The sequence below is a fragment of the Canis lupus genome, chromosome 24 (assembly GCF_048164855.1).
Source record: "Canis lupus baileyi chromosome 24, mCanLup2.hap1, whole genome shotgun sequence".
In the NCBI taxonomy this organism is placed as follows: Eukaryota; Metazoa; Chordata; class Mammalia; order Carnivora; family Canidae; genus Canis; species Canis lupus.
In genome coordinates this window covers 15623763-15645501 of record NC_132861.1, presented here as the reverse complement: position 1 = coordinate 15645501, position 21739 = coordinate 15623763, and the positions used below count along the sequence as shown (strand labels likewise).

The following is a 21739-nucleotide window of genomic DNA, read 5'->3' as shown; positions in this document are numbered from 1 at the left end:
GTTTGATTAGGAGAAATAACCAGCTCAAGTGCTTCCCCAGCTGCTGGACTGCTTTGTGTCTGTGTTCTGAAGGATTATGAAGCATCTTTGTAAATATAGAGTAGAGGCCAGAGTTGAACTTGAAACCCTTTTGGGAAAAGGAGGTGTGTGTGTGTGTGTGTGTGTGTGCATACACGCACACCTGTGCACACACACATGCTTCTTGTTATGAAGCTCTATGATGATCGTACTGTTTTTCTGGAAATTTTTCTGGAGGCAAAGAGAATAACCTTTTACATACTTTTAAAGTACATGCAAAATTAGGAGATAATGCATAATCAACTTAACTCCAGTAACCAAAGTCCGAAGAACCTGTTTACTAGGAGTTTTATGCTCTGTTTTGTTGATAGGGGAGATATTTAATATTTCCTTAAGGTAGCAGTTAGGATATAATCGTGTTGTTAACTGTGAAGAACTTAGTTTATGTGAAGGTTCAGCAAACTATGGCCTGTGGGCCAAGTCTGGCCTGTGAGTGAAGAATGGTTTTTATATTTTTAAGATTTTTGTGTCTAAAAAAGAGAGGCTGTATGTAGCTCAAAGCCTAAAATATTAACTGTCTGACCCTTTATAGAAAATTTACCAACCCTTGATTTATATCATTGATTTCTGTTTATGGATGAAGAAGCCAGGGCTCAGATGGTGTCCTGACTTGCCGAAGCTCATAGAGGCAGCGTGTCCTAATGGAAGGAGCATTGGATTCAAGTTTCTGCAGATCTGGCTTTTAATCCTATCTTGTGTTTGACCTGATATACTTCTGTGATTATTCGTAAAGTTTCCCTTTTGGTTCTGTCATTCTAGAGTTCACAGAGTAATGTCTGCAGTTCAGTTGTAATACTAAGTACCCAGAGTTAGCTCAGACTTCACAGGTTAAGGGCATAATTTTCTAGAAGACCTCCTTCACTTCGGACAGCAGCTTCAAGCTCTGGGATGCCTAGACTTTTTGTACTTGTGGCCAAATAGTTACAAATTCAAGGATTCCCATTACCTCTTCAGTTTGAATAATAAGCTAGAATAACTGAGAACTCAGAAAAGCACTATATTCAGGATTACAGTCTTTATCCTAAGGATACAGATCAGGACCAGCCAGATGAAGAGAGACACGCAGGATGAGGTCTGGGAGGATCCCACATAGGAAGCTTCTGTGTCCTTAGAGCATCTCACCTGAGCTTTGGTGTCCATAGTTTTTATTGGGGTTTCATTACATAGCATTATTAATCAGATCATTGGCCACATGGTTGAATTCCAGTCTCCAGCCCTCCTTCTCCACAGAATTGGGAGGTCAGACCCCAACCCTCTAATCACATGGTTGGTTTTTCCACGGCATGGTCACCCCCCATTCTAAAATGGTCTAGGGGCCCACCAGGGTCACCTTATTAGCATAAAACTGAGTGTGGTCCCAGGGCCTCACCACAAATAACAAAGACACTCTTGTCACTGGGGCATTTCTAAGGGTTTAGAAGCCTCCCCAGAAAGCAGGACAGAGACCAGCCAAATTCTCTATTCTACAACAATGTCTAGCCAAGGTCTGACTTCCCACAGAGCTAGTTATAGAAGTTCTGGGGAAAGCCTCCACACTTTAATGGGTTTCTCATTTAGGAAGCCTAGAGCATTTCTTTCCCAAGAGTTTCTACTGTGAGATAGTGAGACTTCTTTGCAAGGGATGTGGACTAGATAAGTCACCAGTATATTCTGAGTTAGAGAAAAATATGGCAGCTCAGAGTAAAGGATTTTATTTCTATGTTGCTTAAGGCAATGAAATGCTTAGTAAAAATTGACCTTATATTAACTCCCCTTTTGTGTTTGACCCTCTGAGGTTCTTAACTCCCTGGACCAATTTCATTCACACTAATATGTATAATATATAAATAATCATAAAATAACATATAATTAATTAGATAGGAACAAATTTCAGAAACCTGTTAAGATTTTTCCTTCTCTTTCCAGAACGCTCTCCATGGAATTAATTTATGTAATGAGTAGACATGAGGCATTGTCCTCACTTTTGTCTGCTGCCTGCCCATGGGAGGCCTAGCATTGCCCTCCTTCCTAGCTAGTGACTGCCCATCCCTATGTTATGTGAATGAAATGAGAAATTTGGGCCATTTAGTAAAATGAAAATACTCTAAGGACATGAACAGAGTGAGTAGGAAGAGATTAATAGGCAAGCTAGAGCCACAGTGTGGCTGGGGCCTGTGCAAGAGTTGTTGGTGTCAGTGGCCTATGTATTAGAACTAGTCTGGTTTTCTCTTTCCCTTCCCTATTCTTTATCCATCCTCCTTGAGAATGCCCTCCACCAGGAGACATGCCTGTCATCTATGTCTGTTTCTTAGAATTGTTTCTCCTATCTTGGCAGAAAGTCTGAAGGGAGGAGGGTCTTCTTTATTTATCCAGTCACCTTCCAACAATTTCTGGGCCTTCTCCAAACCAACCAACTTAAATGTTGCCATGAAGATGTTCCACTGTTGGGTCTGGCTTCCCTGAGTGTGGGTTGTGGCATCTAATGGCACCTGTGCTAGAGGCACCTAAAACCCAGGGTGATCTATAAGTGAATACATATTTATTCTTCCTCTTTAACCTTACTCACTCATCTGTCTTAAAGGGAAAACATAGGTTCTCTGTGAGCTCCCTTACAGTATTGGTTGGCATTTATGGTTATTCAGGGGTGAGTCATGGAACCCCTGGCTAGGGTCTAGGAGGGGACTTTACCCAGAACCCAGGGAGTTGTTGGGATAGTTTCTGTTGCTCTCCATGAAATTGCTTCATCTTTATTCCAAAAGAAGGCCTTTATTTCCCTGCCTACTCCATGGGTAGAAGATGGCAATTAGAGACCCAGAGTGTATATATTAATAGAGCAGCCACATGTAGAAACCATCTTCCTTAAGTCCCCCTTCAAAGTTTCCAGAAGACTCCTAATGGTCTAGCTTGGGCCAAATAATTGTCCCCCGTGCAAAGAGCTGTGAATGGATGAAAGGGACTGCATTTTTAGACCTGTCTGGGGGCTCCCTGGCCTGTATGTAGGAGGGTAAAGGTTCAGTGACCAGACAAGGGAGTCTGAGGTTCATTAGCTGGGTAGGCAACCTCAAAAGGCACCTGCTACATTAGCCCTTTATTTATCTGTGTTTACAGACTGCCTACTGTGTGCCTGGTATTTTATTCAGGATGATGGTGCTAGAACCATGAGCAAGGCAATATTCCTGCCCTCGTGCCCTTGGCCAGCAGCTGTCTTGTCTGCATTTCTATTTTGTAATAGGCAAGCTTAGTGCTTGTCCATTTGCCTACTCTTGTTTCTCTTTATCCTTTTTTCTTTGGTTTCTTTCTCGACAGATATTTATTGAACTCCCACTGTCTGCTGACACTGTGCTTGTTTATATGGGGGAGTTGTAAGCATCTCCTCTAATTTTGCATGGTGGTATTTTCAAAATGCATTAGCTCAGAATTCATCTCATGAGTCTGAATTTGAAACCTTAGTCATAACGTGCTTCACTATATATGGTATAGTGTTTTCTTTAGGCGATACATTTTCAACAGATGTGTGATATTTTGAAAAGATTAATGTTTTTCTCCAAAGCAGGATTGGGTCAAGATGAGGCCACTGAGGTAGAAGACAGTTATCACAGTCTTAGGGAGGGGGGAACTATAACAATTGCTACCTAGAATAAAACTCTAGGGCTGGCCCTGTTGTAGTGTAGAAAGGTGAGCTGGCCTCATGCATGGTAGGTGCTTGGGAGATATCATTTCATGTAATTCTATCACTAATTGTGTAATTATTTTGCACCCCAATATTTGTTATCCAACACTTAAATTCTTGTTTGGGAAAACTGTTTCCATTCTCATTTCTATCAGAAATGCTTTTTTTTTTTTTTTGTCCCAATCTTCTTTTATTCAAATCCCAATTACCCAATGGTTTTTTTTTTTTGTTTTTTTTTTTTTTCTGGCCCACACATTCAATCCAAAAAAAGTCTTGCAGGGTTTTCTTTTGAGATGGTTCTCCTGTCTATTTTCTTTTTCTTTTTACCCATTCTCCATTTAATTTTTGCTTTTTAATGTCTTGCTTCTAGATGTAGAATTAATTTCCTACCTGGATCTCCTTATCTGCAAATTCTCCCCTCTTTCTGCTCCTACTTGTATATCCCTGCCAGGTGCACTTGTTCCCTGCTTGGAGACTGTCTGGGGCTTCATATGACCTTCAGGATGGAGTTGAAGCTTCTTTGCCTGGCATTGAAGTCCTTCCCAGTCTTTCCCCCCTCCCTGTCCCTCAATGGCCCTCCCCTCTCCTCCCTGCCAACCTGAGCTTTCCTTCTATTTCCCACTCTGGACCTTCAGTGCTGATTTTAAGTTTGTTTATTTTAATTGGCTTCTTATACATCTTGTCTACTTGGGATTTTGCTGAAGCTCTTTCTTGTTCTCACCCCAACTGTCTTTGTCCTCCTCTTTCCTAATAGAAACCTTACCCATACATTAAGGCTTTTATATCCATCCTCAAACTCTGTTCTGATCAGCTCCCCTCAAGCACAAACAGGCTGCTGACTCCTGACCCTCCTTAGCGTCTTCAAGCCTGATCTTAGTCACTTGTCATAAACCGTGGCTTACTGGTAACCATGGTTATACTTTAGCACCTTAAAGTTTTTGAGAGCAGGAGCCAGGTATTTTATTTTATTTTATTTTATTTTATTTTATTTTATTTTATTTTATTTTAATTAATTAATTAATTTTTTTTTGCGTTCCCAGCAGCATTTAACAAGTGATTCTCAACTGTGGCTGCCCACTTATAAGCCTTAAGTAACATTATTATTATTATTATTATTATTATTATTATTATTACTATTTTTAAGTAGGCTCCATGCTTTTAAGTAGGCTCCAGTGTGGGGCTTGAACTTGCAACCCTGAGATCAAGACCTGCGTTGAGACTAAGAGTCAGCTAAACCGAGGGAGTGACCCAGGCCCCCACCTCTTAAGTTACTTTATTTTATTTTATTATTTTTTAAAAGATTTTATGTATTTATTCATGAGAGACACACACAGAGAGAGGCAGAGACATAGGTAGAGAGAGAAGCAGGCTCCATGCAGGGAGCCCAAGATCACACCGTGGGCCCAAGGGAGGTGCTCAACCACTGAGCCACCCAGGCATCCCTTAGGTTACTATAAAACAGAGTAAAAAAAGTCGGAATCTGTGGGGGTTGGGCCCAGGATCTATTCATTATGGGAGCTCTCTTGGTGGTGATAATGTGCAGCCAGGATCGAGAGCCACTGAGTGAACACAGTCTAAGCAATGAACTCTTCTGACCCATATGAGTATGTGGCATTTGAGCCCTCTGGTCATATCACTGCATCTCTGCCTGGAGAATTCAAAGTGACCCTTGATAAGACTTGGGTGCAAATGGTTTATTCAACTAGCAAACATAAATGACCATTATGTGTCAGGCACTGTTGTAGGTGCCGATATGACTGTAGTGAACAAAACATGTCCTGTTGTCCTGGAGCCATGGGAAGACAGACCGTAAATAAATAATGTCAAGTAATGATGATAAATGCTGGAGATAAACAAAGAGGGATAAGTGGGCAGGGAGAAGAGCAATATTTTTATATAAGGAATATTTTGAAACTAGCCTATCTGCCTTAAATCAGAAAATGCTTTAAAACCTAACCTTAAAAACAAAAACAAAAACAAAAACCTAACCTTCTCTGACTGAAGTGAGCTCTCAGGCCAGCCAGTCTTGAAGTGAGGACTTCTGCTCCCTGCTGCCCCTTGTCACTAAGCAGAGGGCAGAGTAGTCCCCTGTGGAGCCAGAGAAGCCTGGGAGAGTGGAGGCTGGAGGAAGGGAGTGAGGATCTGAGGTTGGAGTCCCTAAATGGAGAACAGCCAGGGTGCTGTGACCAGGGACCTAGCTATGAATACTCTCCAGGCTACTATGTCAGCTCTCAACCGATTTCATGTTTTGGTTGTCCCTCTCTTGTGATAAGGATTATAATAGGATTATAATCTCTTTAAAACGATGACATACTTAAGTAGCCAAGACATTCTATTCCAAGATTTTTCTCTGTCAGTGAATATTCCTTGTAGCTGTGAAGTAGATGTTTATTGAAATGAGATGTCCAATATCAGAGTGAAAATACACGCAAGGAAAAGGAGAGAAGGCTGCCTCTGCAGGCGATTTATTTTTCTGTGATCCTGTACTTCAGACACCCCCCCCCCCCCCGCCCCAAGGTCCCTTCTAGAGGTGGGTTGCCTCTTGTGAGGAGGGACAGACGTTGTAGCTGAAGCATGTGTGTCCTCCGGTGTGGTAGTGTGAGTAATGGGTGTGTCATTATTCTCCATGCAGACACCTCCCTACCTGAAGGTTGTGGGGAGGTTGAGCTCACAGAAAGCCTTGACTATAGAACTGAAATCAACTCTTAAGGAGACAGACTTGCTTGTATCTTAACCACAGACGCCTCACCGGAGCCATAAGTGAAAGATCCCGCATCCCCCCCAGAGCTGGGATTGGTAGCGCTACCGCTCGCTCGCAGGTGGCCGCGCGCCCCTGGGGAGGGAGGAGCTGGGCGCTCCGGCCGCGGTGGAGCCGAGCCCATCACCCTGAGGGTCGGGCAGCTCTCGTTTGTGGGGCGCGGCGATGTGCTTTCTCCATCCTTTTATGCGGCGACTGAAATGCAGGGCGCATCCCCTCTGCTGGTATCTTTGTCCTAAGCGCAGTCGAAGCCGCCCGAGAACCGGGCCCCGGAGCGCAGCCCCTGGACCCAAAGGGGGGAGCCCGCCCGGGCAGGTGGGGCGTGGGGGGAGGCCCCAGCCCGCGGCCCCGCCGCCCCCCCGCCCCCCCGCCCCCAGCCGGGCCTCGCGCCGCAGCCGGGCGGGGGGGTGCGGGGCGGAGTCGGCGGCGGGAGCGCTCCCGGCTCGGCGCCCCGGGGACCCGGGCGGGGGCGGGGCGAGCCGCGAGCAGCTGCGGCGGCGGGTCTCCAGGGGGAGCCACGGTACAGAGGCGGCCCGGCCTCGCGCGGAGCATCCTTCCCCGGGGCCCCGCCCGCTAGCCCGTCGCCCGCGTTCGCCGCTCCCGCCCGGCCTGACTTCTTTGTGTTTGGTTCTCTGCCCGCGCCCCGTCTCTGCAGGACCTGTTCGTCCTTCTTCGGGCTACAGGAAGGCAGAGGATGAGATGTCCCGGGCCACGTCTGTTGGAGACCAGCTGGAGGCGCCGGCCCGCACCATTTACCTCAACCAACCGCATCTCAACAAATTCCGTGACAACCAGATCAGGTAGACGCGGGGCAGGTGGCGGGCAGGTGGCCGGCAGGTGGCCGTGGCCCTCCCCCGCCGCGCGGCCCGCGCCCCTGCCCGCAGCCCCTCCCCTCCCCCGCCCTCTGGCGCCCGCGGTCCCTCTGCCTGCGCCCCGGTGGGGTCGGGCGGGTACAGCCTTTATCTGGTCTCCGTGGGATCCCTTCTGGGCTCGGGCTCGCCGTGAGCCCCGAGGAAGTTTTTATTCTCGTGTTCCTGACAAAAAATGAGGTCTCTCCTTATCTTTTCATCCCTGGGCTCCCTTCCAAGAATTTCTCCTAGACCTGTTTTAAGCCAGATGATAGCTCTCCTTATCAATTTGCAGACCATAATATGGGGGAATGCTTTATTTTTATTTATTATTTTTTTGGTGGTGGTGGTGGTGGTGGTGGTGGGGAATGCTTTATAAAGGAATCCCATAGGTCACGGGGACTCGCATTCAGCCCTAAATGGTCCCCAACATTGGTTATGAGGTCTCTGTTTGCTGGGAAACTTTGCCCAGAGTTACCTTCCATCCATCTTTCTGTTAACATGCAAGTGTCTGCTTTTTGCTGGCTACTGTGTCCAATGCTTTAGTTTTACTAGATCAAGGAATCCTCGTAACCTCTCGAAGGCATTACCTTCAGATCAGGAAACTGAGGTAGAAAGATGTTCAATAATGTACTGGTCATGTGGTCATGTGGCTACTAACTAGCAAGCTGTGAGTAGCAACCACCTTTTCTGACTACTATAGCTAAAATTCTTTCTGCTGTGCAAAGCTAGATCTTTAGGCATGGGTGTTAGTGCTTTTTCAAATTTCATTAAACTTTCTGACTTAGACAACTTTATGTGAGTGACTTCAGAGGATATACTTCTGTGAGTGGCTCAGAGCATCATGCTCAGGTGTAAAGAAGTTAAATGATCAGGTTACACGTAGATTATTGACAGGCTTGAATTTCAATCCAGTGTTTCTTGAAAGCCCTGATTAAAACTTCATTGCATGTTTAAGTATTGCACTACAGCATTAGCGCTTACATAGGCTGCTTAGGCTGATATCTTTATTGAAAAAGGATTGGCTACTGGGCATGACTGTAGCTTGACAGAATTTATGGTAGAATAATGATGCATTTTATATGGAGATGATACCTTCATTTATTAAGGGAGTATTAGATTATCTTGGCTTTATTTTGGGTTTTAGGAATGACCATTAGGGCACATTCTTCACCTAAAAGTGTAGCCTAGAAGAGTAGCTGAGGTCCCATTCAAGAATGTGTGGGCTTGGTTTAAAATACAGAGCAGCACCCACAATGAGTTACTACTTCACACACTCACATGGCTCTAATAAAAAAAGATAACAGGCATTGGGTGTTGGCGAAGATATGGAGAAATTGGAGCCCTCCATATCTTGATAATGGGAATGGATAATGGTGCAGCTGCTTTGGAACACAGTTTGGCAGTTTCTCAAAAGGTTAAATGTAAAATTACCATGTGACCCACCAACCCAAGATCAAGGAGAACCTATGTGCATACAAAAACATGTACACAAATGATCAGAGCAACATTATTCACAATAGTCCTGAAGTGGAACAACCCAAATATCTATCAACTGATGAATGAATAAATAAAATGTGGCCTATCCATGCAATGAAATACTATTGGCCATAAAAAGGAATGAAATACAGATACATGCTACAATAGGGGTGAGACTTAAACATTTATAAAATGAAAGAAGCCAGTCATAGAAGGCCTCACTCATTCCACCTACGGGAAATGTCTAGAGGCAAATCCATTGAGACATATATTAGTGACTTTTAGGGCTAGGAAAGTGGGAAGAGGTTGAGAAATGGGAGTGACTGCTAATGTACATGGGGTTTCATTCTGGGCTGGTGATTGCACAACTCTGTGAATACACTTAAAACCATTTGGAATCCTGCATTGCCAATACAGTTCCATTTCTTCATACCTTATATATGTTTCAATTACTTTTAAAAAGATGGAAAGGTTACTTTAAAAAGGATCTGATCTTGTCTCTTTTTTGCTCGATTTTGGGATTCAAGAGATTTATATGTAGTACTGCCTTTTTCTCTATATTATGTGCTTTATAAACAGTAAATGTATTAGGCCAATATATATATGTATGCATATATGTATTTATGTACACACTACATAAGAAGGATATAGAATTGAAGATTTTTTTAAAATCTTAGGATATTTTCAAGTAGTACTTTATCTTAGTTCTTAATGTCTTTGACTTTGGTATTCATTTAAGCATGCTTAAAGTTGGGAAAATAAGGGTCTTTGTTTTGTTTGAATTATATGGAAGATAAAGATTTTTAAAAGTCTTGATAATGTGGCTGCACTATACTAGTGCAAAGCTGACTTTTGAGGCTGATTTTATTATCTGAATTTTTCAACTGGCTACCTGTTGTATAGTTTCAGTTGTACTTTTTTGGAGTCAGGGGAGGAATAAGTATGGAAATAGACATACAGTGGGGTTGGCCACGAGTAAAATAGGTAGACACCAACTATTCTATTTAAAGTCTTGTATAGGAATATAATTCCATTAGTTAAAATATATCATTAAATATTAAAATTCATATAGTTTCTAAGTTCTTGGCTTATAATGTGAACATGACATACTCAGACCCACTGAATAGGGTCTACAAAATTAAAATGTGGCCCTTGCTATTTTGTAAAATGGCTTTTGAGTATTCACTTCACCTCAACTCTATATTTAGGGGAATTACTAATGGTAATGTGAATTCTAGTTCATTAAGGAACTGATTATAAAACTTCTTGACATTAAAGCTTAAGGATTTTGCAAAATGTTGAGCCACATTATTTTTGTACTTTAATATTGCTGAGGTCAAGTCTTATAAAAATATTGTCTTCTTAAAAAAATTTTATTTATTTATTTGGCAGAAAGAGTAAGAGAGAGCACAGCAGAGGGAGCAGCAGAAGCAGAGGGAGAAGTGGACTCTCTGCTGAGCAGGGAGCCCAATGTGGGGGCTCAATCCCAGGATCCTGAGATCATGACCGAAGCCTAAGGCTCAGCCACCCAGACACCCCAAAACATTAATTCTTTTAATAACACTTTTAGGGATCCCTGGGTGGCTCAGGGGTTTAGCACCTGCCTTCGGCCCCGGGGCGTGATCCTGGAGGCCTGGTCTGAGTTGCGCTCCCTGCAGGGAGCCTGCTTCTCCCTCTGCCTATGTCTCTGCCTCTCTCTGTGTCTCTCATGAATGAATGAATAAGATCTAAACAAACAAACAAACAAACAAACAAACAAACAAAAAACCACTTTTAGTCTTGGCCATGAAAATTTGCTAAAAGTTGATAAAGCTATACAAAGGACTATTTTCATAAAAGGAAGTTGATAAATTATTTTTTTTCTTAATTTTTCTTGAGAAAGGGTTAAGGTTTTGTTTTTTGTTTTTTGTTTTTGAGGCAGGGACATGGAGTATGTATCCTGGATTTTTTGCTTCTAAATCAGTTTTTGAAAAGAAGGGAACAGGGGGACAGATTAGATTCATTCTAGTCGAGGAGTCAAGGGTGCTGACTTTGTGGCTGCTCTGCGCCTCAGGAGGCTGGTGTTCTTACTTCCGCACTCCAGGCCCTTTATGGCTCAGAGCCTTGGATCATGGCAGTTGCTCTGTGACTGCATTTACGGGCACCTGGCACTTTGACTTCAGAAAAGAGATCAGAGTTTGCTAAGGAGGGATGTGGTTGTCCAGCATTGGGGGAAGGTTGGTGAGGGGCTGAATGGTACAATTTAGGACAGGCAGTGAAAATTTGGCTGTTGTTTCAACTAATGTATCCAATAAAGAGGCTGGGTCTGGTGAGGAGGAGTAAGGTCACTGCTGGAGTTGACTGTGGCCTTGGCCCCCTGGGGGAATATCAGACATGGTAACTCCAAATCCCAAGCAATTCCTTGAAATTCCAGGAGGATCTGCCCTATGTCAGTAAATGTCTCTTTAAACCCTGTTCTTGTTTTGACACTGAAAATAATAACACTAGTGATTGATTTAAAGCTGTGGTAGGTGTAAGTCAATTTTAGAATTATTGAAGCCAGTGAATTTTGATTATTGTAATCATGAGAAAATAGGTCTTTTTCTCCTAAGCATTGATTTTTCTAGGGCCTTAATTATGAGTAGTAATTAATGGAATATTATAATGTACATACAAACATGTGTAAGATTCTGTATATACCCACCTAACAAGATCTCTTTTTTTTTCTGGTGTACAATCTCCTTATAAATATTTATAATAGCTTTATTGAGATATAGTTTACATACCATATAATTAATTTACTAAAGTATATGGTTCATTGCTTTTTAGTGTTTTTCAGAGTTATACAACCATCACTACAGTCAATTTTAGAACATTCTCATCACTTCCAGAAGAAATCCCATACCCTTTAGCTGCCCTCTTCCTACCTCTTCTTCCAGCCCTGAGCAACCACTCATTTCCTTTCTATATCTGTAGATTTCTCTATTCTGGACATTTCATATGAATGCTATTATTTCATCTTAAGTGTTTTAACTTAAATATTAAATGCTTATGGAAAGCTTATTATTTAGAGCAACCTGGTGGTGAATCTTTAATTTCGTATATCTAAATTTTAAATAATGATTAAAATTAATTTTTTTTCTGGAAAATACCTTGAAACTTACTGATCAAGAAACAAGGATTGAAAATTGTTTCAATCAAGATCAGGTGTATGCAGTCCTTTTATGTGACTATCAGCATGTCATTTGAAATAGTTCCAAGGCTGTGAGGCAGTTTGAAGTGAGGTCTTCATAGCAAGTTAGGAATGTTTACAGATACTCTATTTCAAATGAATCATTTAAGGTGGGAGTTCTAGCTAACAAAAATCTTCATTAAAGCAATAATTTGAGCTTTGTCAAGCTTTGCATTTCTTCTTGGTTTGTCTTTTTTTTTTTTAAATTTATTTATTTATGATAGTCACACTCCGAGAGAGAGAGAGAGAGGCAGAGACACAGGCAGAGAGAGAAGCAGGCTCCATGCACCGGGAGCCCAACGTGGGATTCGATCCCGGGTCTCCAGGATCGCGCCCTGAGCCAAAGGCAGGCGCTAAACCACTGTGCCACCCAGGGATCCCTCTTCTTGGTTTGTCTTAAAGGAAAATTGCTTAATATTGTTTTTGCTAAGATAAGTTTAAAATGGAATTTTGCCTTTCTAGAAAAAGGAATTGAGCATTGTGTGGTAGGTTTGAGAGTATCAAAGTTTTATGGTATTGTGCTGGGATCCTAATGTTTGAGGGTGCGTGTTTGTCAAAGGAACGAGGGGCACAGAATCTTGAGATGCCAGTTTGTGCTGGAATAGCCATGATAGATGACATACATTATTCTAGATCTAATATTACTGAGTGCTGAAAGGATGGAGGATTCTCTTCCAAAGCTTGAAGAATTTAGGTAGCATCTGGTTGCAACACTTAAGCTTGGCAAAAATAAAATATGTAAAATATTCATCAAGAGTAATTTGTGGGGCACCTGGGGGCTCAGTCGGTTAAGCATCTGCCTTTGGCTCAGGTCATGATCTCGGGGTCCTGGGATCAAGCCCCATATCAAGCTCCCTGCTTGGCGGGGTGTCTGCTTCTCCCTCCCCCTTTGCCCCTCTCCCGACTCATGTTCTCTCTCAAATAAATAAATAAAATCTCTTTAAAAAAAGAGTAATTTCTGTTGAGAGCATTCTTGTTACCTGCCTCAAAACAGCTTCAAGGTGTTCTATGTACACTGTTTATGTACACTGTTTTTATTGACTTATTTATGTATTTTTAATTTGTATATATTGAAAATGTACAACATGATTTGATGTGTGTATACATAGTGAGATGTTTAGTCAAGCTAATCTCATCTCCTCACTTAGTGACCATTTACTCATTTCTTCACTTTTTAGTTTAGAGGTAGATACACTTGGTTAATCTCCAAACCAGGCGGTGTATTTTCTGCACATGAATGTCACTGCATGTTGGGAGTTCTTAATTTGTACATACCAGCAGCAACTAATGCCGTAGAAGATTCTTGCTATTAGAACGTTATCAAGTTTACACCCTTGGACGAGGCTTTTGAGGCATGGTACAGATAAAAATATTCAAATTGAGGAAACTTTAGCACTGTATTTCAGGTAACCATTGAAAGCATGGGCTTTCCTGAAGTGTATTTTTAGAGACAGAAATGCGTGTCAGCCTTGGGCCAGTTTTGTATTTGATGTTTGTACAGAAGCAGCACGTGTCTAGGAAAACAGACTCAAGTGATAATTTCTTTATCAAGCTGACCCTTGTATGGATGGATCGGGAGCATACCTTGAATTCGGTCCAAGACACGTCTATGCCATTCTTATTGATGAAAGTAGGTAAAGGCATTTGGCTTGAGAGTTTCAGTTAGTAACTTATTTCCCTTATCCTCTACTCTCAAATTTTATTAAGTCTTACTGCCTTCTGTGAGCTTGTGAGCATTTCTGATTCTTACCAATACAAAGAATTGAATATCAGAATTTGTGAAAAAAAAACAAGTTAAAATTGAACCAGAAGTAGAGGAGACTAAGGACCTAGGGCAACTAAATGTAGTGTGAGTTCTGAATCAGATCTTGGAGCAGAAGAAGTACATTAGTGGAGAAACTGAACTTTGAATAAATGGTGTAGCTGGATTAGTATTGTGCCAGTGTTATTTTCATATTTGTCTTAGTAATTTTTTTGAGGTAGGTGACATCCAGTGTTATTAGTTTTGATCCTTATGCTTATGGTCATATTAACCTTGTGGGGAACCTGGGTGAAGGATATATGGCAACTCTTTTATTATTTTTGTGACTCTTCTGTAAAGACAGTTACCTCAAAATATTTGAAAAACTAACCAGAAGTGTCTGGGGGAATAGGAACTGAATACTATAGTCCTGTCTTTGTGTTGGTGCTTTGGGACATGTTTGGGTCCTCTATTGGAGACAGACATAGCTTTGAAGGGTTGATGGTCATGTATACTGGACCCATCTCTTGACATGTTTGTTATGCTAATTAGATGGGAGAATACTTACTCCTTGGGTGTCAAACAACATTCCTTAGATGACAACACTGAGAGTCTGTTTGCATAGCATCTGACCTACTTGTACAGAAGTTGAAATTTACAGCAAAGTAAATGCAGAAAAGTCTGTGGTCAGAGTTTAGTCACGTGAGCCTTTGTATAGTTCTCTAGAAAGTAGCATCTAAGTGCTTATTCCACTTAGTGGCTGAGTCACTCAACAGACAGCAAAAGCTTACTCAGAAATGCTAATCAGCATCCCTTTCAAGAGGGACAATGCTTACAGAGAACAAAAGGAGAGGTCTGACCATTGTTGGGGTCAGACATGCAGGGCTGTTTTACAAAGAAATTTCCTGAAATCCATGAGGTTGGGTTTGATCATTTAAATGCTGATTGGAAAAAAAAATAAATGCTGATCGAACCTTTTCTCTTAAAGCAGCTCTTGAATTCTATATTTTTAGCTACCCTTACTGATTTATATTACATACAGTTAAAAAAGGATTTGGGGTTGAATTTGGGATGTTGCTGGTCATTTTGAGAATTATTCTATATATCTTTGGTATTTGTTACATAAACTATCACTCCAAAGGAGTGTTGGCCAGTTTTAGTTTCAGGACTGCCTGAGAAAAGACATCCACTTGAGAGTGGGCTTAGTGTTCTCATCGAAGTTCTAGGTTTAGGTCCATGGTCTCCAGACTGTTTCGATCACATGTCCCATTAGTAAAACACTTACCATGAAACTTTAATATGTATATTAAGTATCTGTACATATATTACTATCATTAGTTTTTATCTCAAGACTTAACATGTATTTATGAAGGTTCTCAGTTAAGAATTAGATGTAAATCTATGTTAATAATTTTGATTATTTTGAATACTTTTGGGTGACTTAATCAGATTTCATTAAATTGTCCCAATATTTAACCTGGTAGAATGGATTTGAAGAGCTTTTATTAGAAAGGGGACTATCAGGTCAGTTTTTGTGTTTTTGTTTGTTTGTCATTTGCTTATTTTCAATCTGTGGTTAGTTTCATTGCATGATTCTTAAGCCACTTGTCCTTGCGAGGGTTAGTTGAGCTGAAGTTAGCTAAATTACTCCATATACACACCTAACTGGACACAGAAATGGAACTATGTAGTAATAAGTGGAGCGAACAGACAGGAGAGGGTACCACTGTCACTCCCTCGTTAGTCCTCTGAGGTTGCCGTGAGAATGTCTTCTGAGGTTGCCGTGAGTATACATAGCCTAGGTGGCTTGAACAACATTCTCTCATGATAATAAGCACTGTTTTCCCTGCAGTTCTAGAGGCTTGAAGTCCAAGACCATGAGTGGCAACATGGCCAGGTTCTGGTGCATGCCCTCTTCCTGGTTTGTAGATAGCTGCTGCCTTGCCATGTGCTCATGTGGTGAAGTGAGAGACCTGGCTCTCTGGTGTCCCTTCTGATAAGTGCATGAAGCGCATCATGGGGCCCCATGCTCATGACCTCAGCTCCACTTCATCACCTCACAGAGACCCCATCTCCAAGTTCTATCACATTGGGGGGCAGGGCTTCAACATATCAATTGTCAAGGGACACAGTTTAGTTCATTGCACCACCAACTCCCTCTCTCCTCCTTTGAGAGCTTTCCCTCAAACCACATTACATAGGACCATGTTGGGGCACCAGTGCCAATCCCTTCAATAAACGTTAAATCTTACTTGTTTGGAAGTGCATATACACATAAAGCTGATGACCTCTTCCTGCCTTCTACTTAGGAACCACCAGTTTTAGGTTATCTCCAAAGAAGATAGTCTATCTGGTCTGACCCATTCTGGTTTTGACTTCAGACCCCAGCAGCACTGAGACTGGTCACAGCAGTGAGACTTAGCACCATATCTGGCCCTGCATTTGATATATACTAGAAATGCACCTCAGTCCCTTTTACCAAGCATACTTAATTGGGGCTGGGTGCCTGGCTGTGCTGCAGGGAGAGGCAGGAAGCAGAATGGGGGGAAGCTTGCAGGTGGGTGATTGGTGAGCTGGGCTGGAAGAGAAGTTTGAGGTCAGCCTGAAAGACAAGGTGTGGTTCATGTGGGGAGGGTGTCCTTGGCATGGGGCACAGCACATGTGAAGGTGCAGAGAAGTAGAAAAGCCGAGTGTGTGTCTTTCCAGCAAGGATGTGGAAGCAGTCAGAGATGATGGATGATATGCTTTGAGAAGCCTGGCTACTAGAGATGGGTTAGGTGTAGCCAGGAAAAGCTTTGAAAAGCACAGTAAAGTATTGTGTTTGTGTTTGAGAACCTTCTAGCACGCTGTGGTATTTAGAGCAGAGTTTAGTGTTGTAATTGTCCGAGGTGAGGTGTGGGGCTGTAGTGTTTTAGAAGCACAAGTCACTAGGGGTGGTCAGATGGGAGGTCATGAGTGTGTGGAGGAATAGATAGGCGTGGTCCTCAGGGTTCCGGTTTGGCGACAGAGAAAGTGCTAACAATGTTTCTCATATTCCTGAGGGTTTTTTTTTTTTTTTTTCTAAACTCTACTGAACTGAGTTAGGGCAAGGTCAGTGACTTCAAAATAGCACAAACTTCCCTTTTGCTTAGTTACTCCACTCCAGGGGATCAGAGGTATATGTGGTGACCTCTGTTAGCTGAGTCATCAAGGCATAGAGCTATCATTTTGTCTCCCTCTTTCAGCAAGGTGGGAGTGGCATCAGCTCAACAGAGTCACTTCAGCTTCTGACAGATCTTTCTCTACCTTGAGATAATGTTTGATTCCAAGATATTTGACTCAGTAACCAGAAAGTATAGTGCTGTACCTCATAGACTGGTAGGAATTTGATGAGAATATGTGTGTGTGTGTGTGTGTGTGTGTGTGTGTGTGTGTGTGTAAAACCCAAAGTGTATATAGATATACTGTGGTGGTAACCAAGGTGGTATTAGGTATACTGTGTGCAAAGAGTAGCTGAAAATCTTAGTTATCACTAATGTTCTTTTATACAACTTACGTTGCTCACTATCCAATTATTTGAGAGCCAGAACATAACTGGGGGGGAAGGGGAAGGAAGGTGTACTTGAGTACTACCCTACGTAAGGGACTAAGGGTACTTGAGGAGTGAACATGCAAGTTAAAGAATAACAAGGTGGATTTGGGGTGTGAGGGGCTTCTGTATATGTTTCCTGGTCTGCAACTTCTAAGGCAGGCATGCTGTACTGAGAGCATAAGACAGGGCTAAGATGTGTTCGTGTGTATGTGCATGTGCGTGCGCGTGTATATCATCATTACATTAAGAAATGACAGCTGCTTTTGGCTGTATGGAGAGAACAGAGTCAGGTTCTCACTAAACTCATTGAAGCATCCACCTGCAACCAAACACCAATGAAGATTGGTGACCACAGAATGGCGAAAATCATATTCCTGGTCCAAATGGAGAACTAGAATGTTATGGAGTTATGAACATAGAGTCTGTATCTTTCTCTCCCTCCCTTTCCTTCCTTCTTTCCTTCCTTGTTCTGGACAGTCAGCTTTTCAGCCATTTGGACTCTGCTTCGAGTCTCCCTAAGGAATGCTGTGTATCATATTTAATTTGAACACTTCATTGTTATTCAATTATATAAAGGAGTATTCTTATCCAATCAAAAATATTACTCCTTTGTTTGTATTCCAGGAAAGGTGGAGGTCTTGAAAGTATTACTGTCTCACATATGAAATGCGTTTCCAAAGCCCTGACAATTTAAAAATAGAGCTCTTTATTTTGAGACAGTAAGGTTGTTTGCTGAGTAGTATTGCAATTACTTACCTAGTATTCTGTCTTTGTTAAAACTGCCTCATATTAATTTTTAATGTTACCTTTATAAATTAGAGTTCCTTAATCACTCTATTGTTGATGTATCAGTTTAATTATTTCATATAATGACTATGCCAAGGGCAGACAGAGACATTCACTTCTCTCAGTATTACTGTTTTGCCTGCTACCAGTTGTCGGTTTCATTGCCATTTATATTTTTATAAAGTTTTGTTTACTACATAAGCCGAGACATTATGAGAGAAATAATTTTAAATACAGGATGGAGTGTGTGTACCATATCACTGGTATTCTCGATATGGAGATCTTGACCTGGGTTAACCATATTTGTAAACCAAGCATTGTAGAGATTATAAAGTCATAGAACTACAAAGCAAAAATAAACTAATGAGAGGTTCCTACTAATTCTTTGACCAGTTTTCTTCCACCACTTTGTTTAAATGTATTCCCACATATACATACCCTGAAATTCTTAATGCTCATAATTCATTTGTCCTGCAACATGAACATGTGTCTATTTTGGGAATGCATTAATTCACCTGGTAAACCAGTCTAGACCATGCTCAGCTGATGGGGAAGTTCTTCCTTTACAGTGAGGCTTCTTGTGATTCCCACGTGTAAAAAGCAGCAACTGGCCCATAAGCAGCCATAAATAGTTTTAGTCACTATAATAAAATATTCTAATATTACATCTGAATTAGTATTGATGAACTGTCATGCATTTAATAGTGCCCTTAATGTTTAGTTAATAGTCATAGACTCATCTGTAGAGATAAGGTTTTTAGTATCGTTTGAATTTTGGGAAAATGCTGAGACAGCTGGATATGGTCAGTCAGCAACTGACAGTATTTTCATGTGTTTCTCTTCTAGTTTCTCAGGACCTCGTATTTCTAGTTTTGGGTCCATTTGCTAGTATTTTCTTTGGGTGGTACAAGGGCACAGCACAATGTTTCAAAAAATACTTTATCATATGTCATATACTTAATTAGACAAGCTGTTTTTAATACAGTGTTAGCATTTGCTTGAGAGTAAAGTAAGTGTCATATAGAAATCAGCCCATCATATTTAAGGATTTTGGAATAGTAGACTGCTTTAGAAGGAACTTAACAGACTTTGATTTTAAATCCTAATACTTACATAAATAGTTGGAAAATATTGATTTAACATTCTTCACAGTCCAATGTTTTCTCACACAGCAGTTGAAGATAAATTGGTTTTTGAACTATTGTGCCAAGGGACCTCATGATTTTTGATATTTTGAGATATTACCAGTAGAAAAAAAAATATAATAACTGGGGTACTTGGCTCGCCCAGTTGGTGGAGTGTGCAATCTTGATCTTGGGGTTGTGAGTTTGAGTCCCATGTTGGGTATTGTGATTACTAAGATCTTTAAAATATATAATATCTGGCCTTTTAAAGAAACTCCTATGCTATTTATTTTCTGAAAATACACTGAGTATTTAAAGAAATTAGAACAGCCTACAAGTGAGTCCATATACATTCATGGAATAATTTTTATGAGATAATAGAGCTGTGGTTGAGTTCTATAAGAGTGCTGTAGCTATGTAGTAACTTCTAAGATGTACTCTCTGCTTGTTGAGGTTAAAGATAGTATCTGATAAAAAGTGCATTGTCTTAAAATCTTTTTGCCAAGGTTTATGTACCTAAAAACTATCAAGTGTATTTTTGTGGAATCCTCATAAAATACTATCCGTGCTGATTATTCACTTTTGCCCTCAATTTGTCATTCTTGTCATGTTTGCACGCCACAGGCTGTGCTGTGCTTCTCCTTTCCTGTTGCATGAATGTAAAAGTCACTCAGTTGGTGAGACCCCAATTGATGGTTCACTTTTTCTAAACCTTGCATTGCATAAGAAAAATCTAAGTTTATTTGGTCTGGGGCAAGGCTGATTTCTAGGGGAAATTAACACTCTAGGGGATTTTGTTAAAGATGGTCCTCATTTCTAGTCATCTCCGTCCTACAGTGCATATTTCATAGGATTATTGTGAAGATTAGTTAAGTGAGTTAATATGTATAAAGCACTTTAAACAGTGCCTGGCTGAGTGCTCTGTAGCTTTTGAAGTTACTGTCATTTGTATTTTAGATTACATGTTTGGCAATAACTCTCTCACCAAACTTGTTACATATCACTTGAGTTAAAAACAACCAGGTTTTGAATTGCATTCATAGGGATTAAAAAATAATGTGCAAATTGAGTAGAAGGAGTGTATTTAAGGAACAAACACATTCTCTTTTTGCAGCAGCCGGATTTTTAGTATTTGCCTGAGGTTATCATGGATAATTTTAAATTGTTCAGTATTTACTGGAAAAACAGCAATGGAATAAACTAGCAGTGTAAACTGTTTTGTTTGTTTCTTTTTTTTAATTGCCAGAGGGGGAAGGTAATTGGGTTAAGTAAAAGGGTAAAGGAAAATTGGTGTAGAAGTCTTAACTCCACCGGTGACTAGCTGAATGACTTTTCACTTGTAATTTCTCTGAGCTGTGTTTTCTCACCTGTTGAGTGGGAAGCAGACTTTCTTTGATGGCTTGTCATGTAGTGAAATGAGGTTATAAATGTGAAAATGTCTAGAATGTACTGTACCACGGATATTGTATATCCCATCTTCCATAACCTGGCAGATAGGCTTATTGCTCTTTTTAATGGTGGTAAATACATACGACATGAAAGTTACTGTCTTAACCATTTATGAGTATAGAGCTCAATAGTATTAAGGACATTCGCACTGTTGAGTTACCAATCTTCAGAACCCTCTTCATCTTCTCACAGTGAGACTTAATGTCCTTGAAACAAGTCCCCATTCCCCCATTTAGCTAGCTGCTGGTGACCACCATTCTCCTTTTGGTTTCTATGAACCTGATACTCTGGGTACCTCATGCAGTAGTCCTGTTGCTTTTTAAGATCGCAATTCTCCACCACTATGGGGAGTTCTGGTTCTCTAGCAAGTGGTCAGTTTCTGTCCTTTAATTCTTGTTTGATTTATCTCCTTGCTTGCTGTGTACCACAGTAAACACCATTAAAAAGACAGATCTAAAGGTTTAATGGAAATTCATATTATTTTTTTCCCTCTCCACTTCAGCAGTGTGGTTGATTTTATCATGCCCATCCTTCCCACCCTCCTGGGAAAGGTGAGAGATTCTGGGACCAGGAGAACCAGAGGGCTGAGGAGGGAACGTGGTGGTAGGGATGGGCAGGGGGTTGGCATGGGGTTTTAAGCCAGATCTGCTTTGTCAAGTAGGTGATTTCTATGGCACTGCTTCAGGCTCTGACTTCTTCACTCCTACCATGATCACTGGCCTCCACACCCTTTTCCCTTCCATCTAGATTGTTGGAGGTTACGGGTCTGCAAGTGGTCAAGGTGCTATGCTTGTCCCTGTTCAGTGACCATTGCTACTTATTCTTTTGTCTTTGGTAAGACACATGAGGCTGGGATGCCTGGGTGGCTCAGTGGTTGAATGTCTGCCTTTGGCTCAGGTCATGATCCCAGCATCCAGGGATCGAGTCCCGTATTGGGCTCTCTGCATGGAGCCTGCTTCTCCCTCTGCCTATGTCTCTGCCTCTCTCTCTCTGTGTCTCTTATGAATAAATAAATAAAATCTTTATTTTAAAAAAAGGCATGTGA

At 41.3% G+C, this 21739-nt stretch overlaps 1 protein-coding gene across 16 annotated transcripts in view; it reads left to right on the top strand.

Annotated features, from left to right (window-relative positions):
- Nucleotides 1-21739, top strand: part of LOC140615803 (phospholipid-transporting ATPase IB) — a 570784-nt gene that overhangs the window by 85336 nt on the left and 463709 nt on the right. For all 16 annotated transcript variants that reach the window (XM_072795750.1, XM_072795748.1, XM_072795745.1 and 13 more), the window contains one exon: nucleotides 7141-7285. In XM_072795750.1, coding sequence (XP_072651851.1) covers nucleotides 7185-7285 — 101 coding nt within the window. In that variant the 5' untranslated portion in view covers nucleotides 7141-7184. The remainder of the gene's footprint in view (nucleotides 1-7140; nucleotides 7286-21739) is intronic.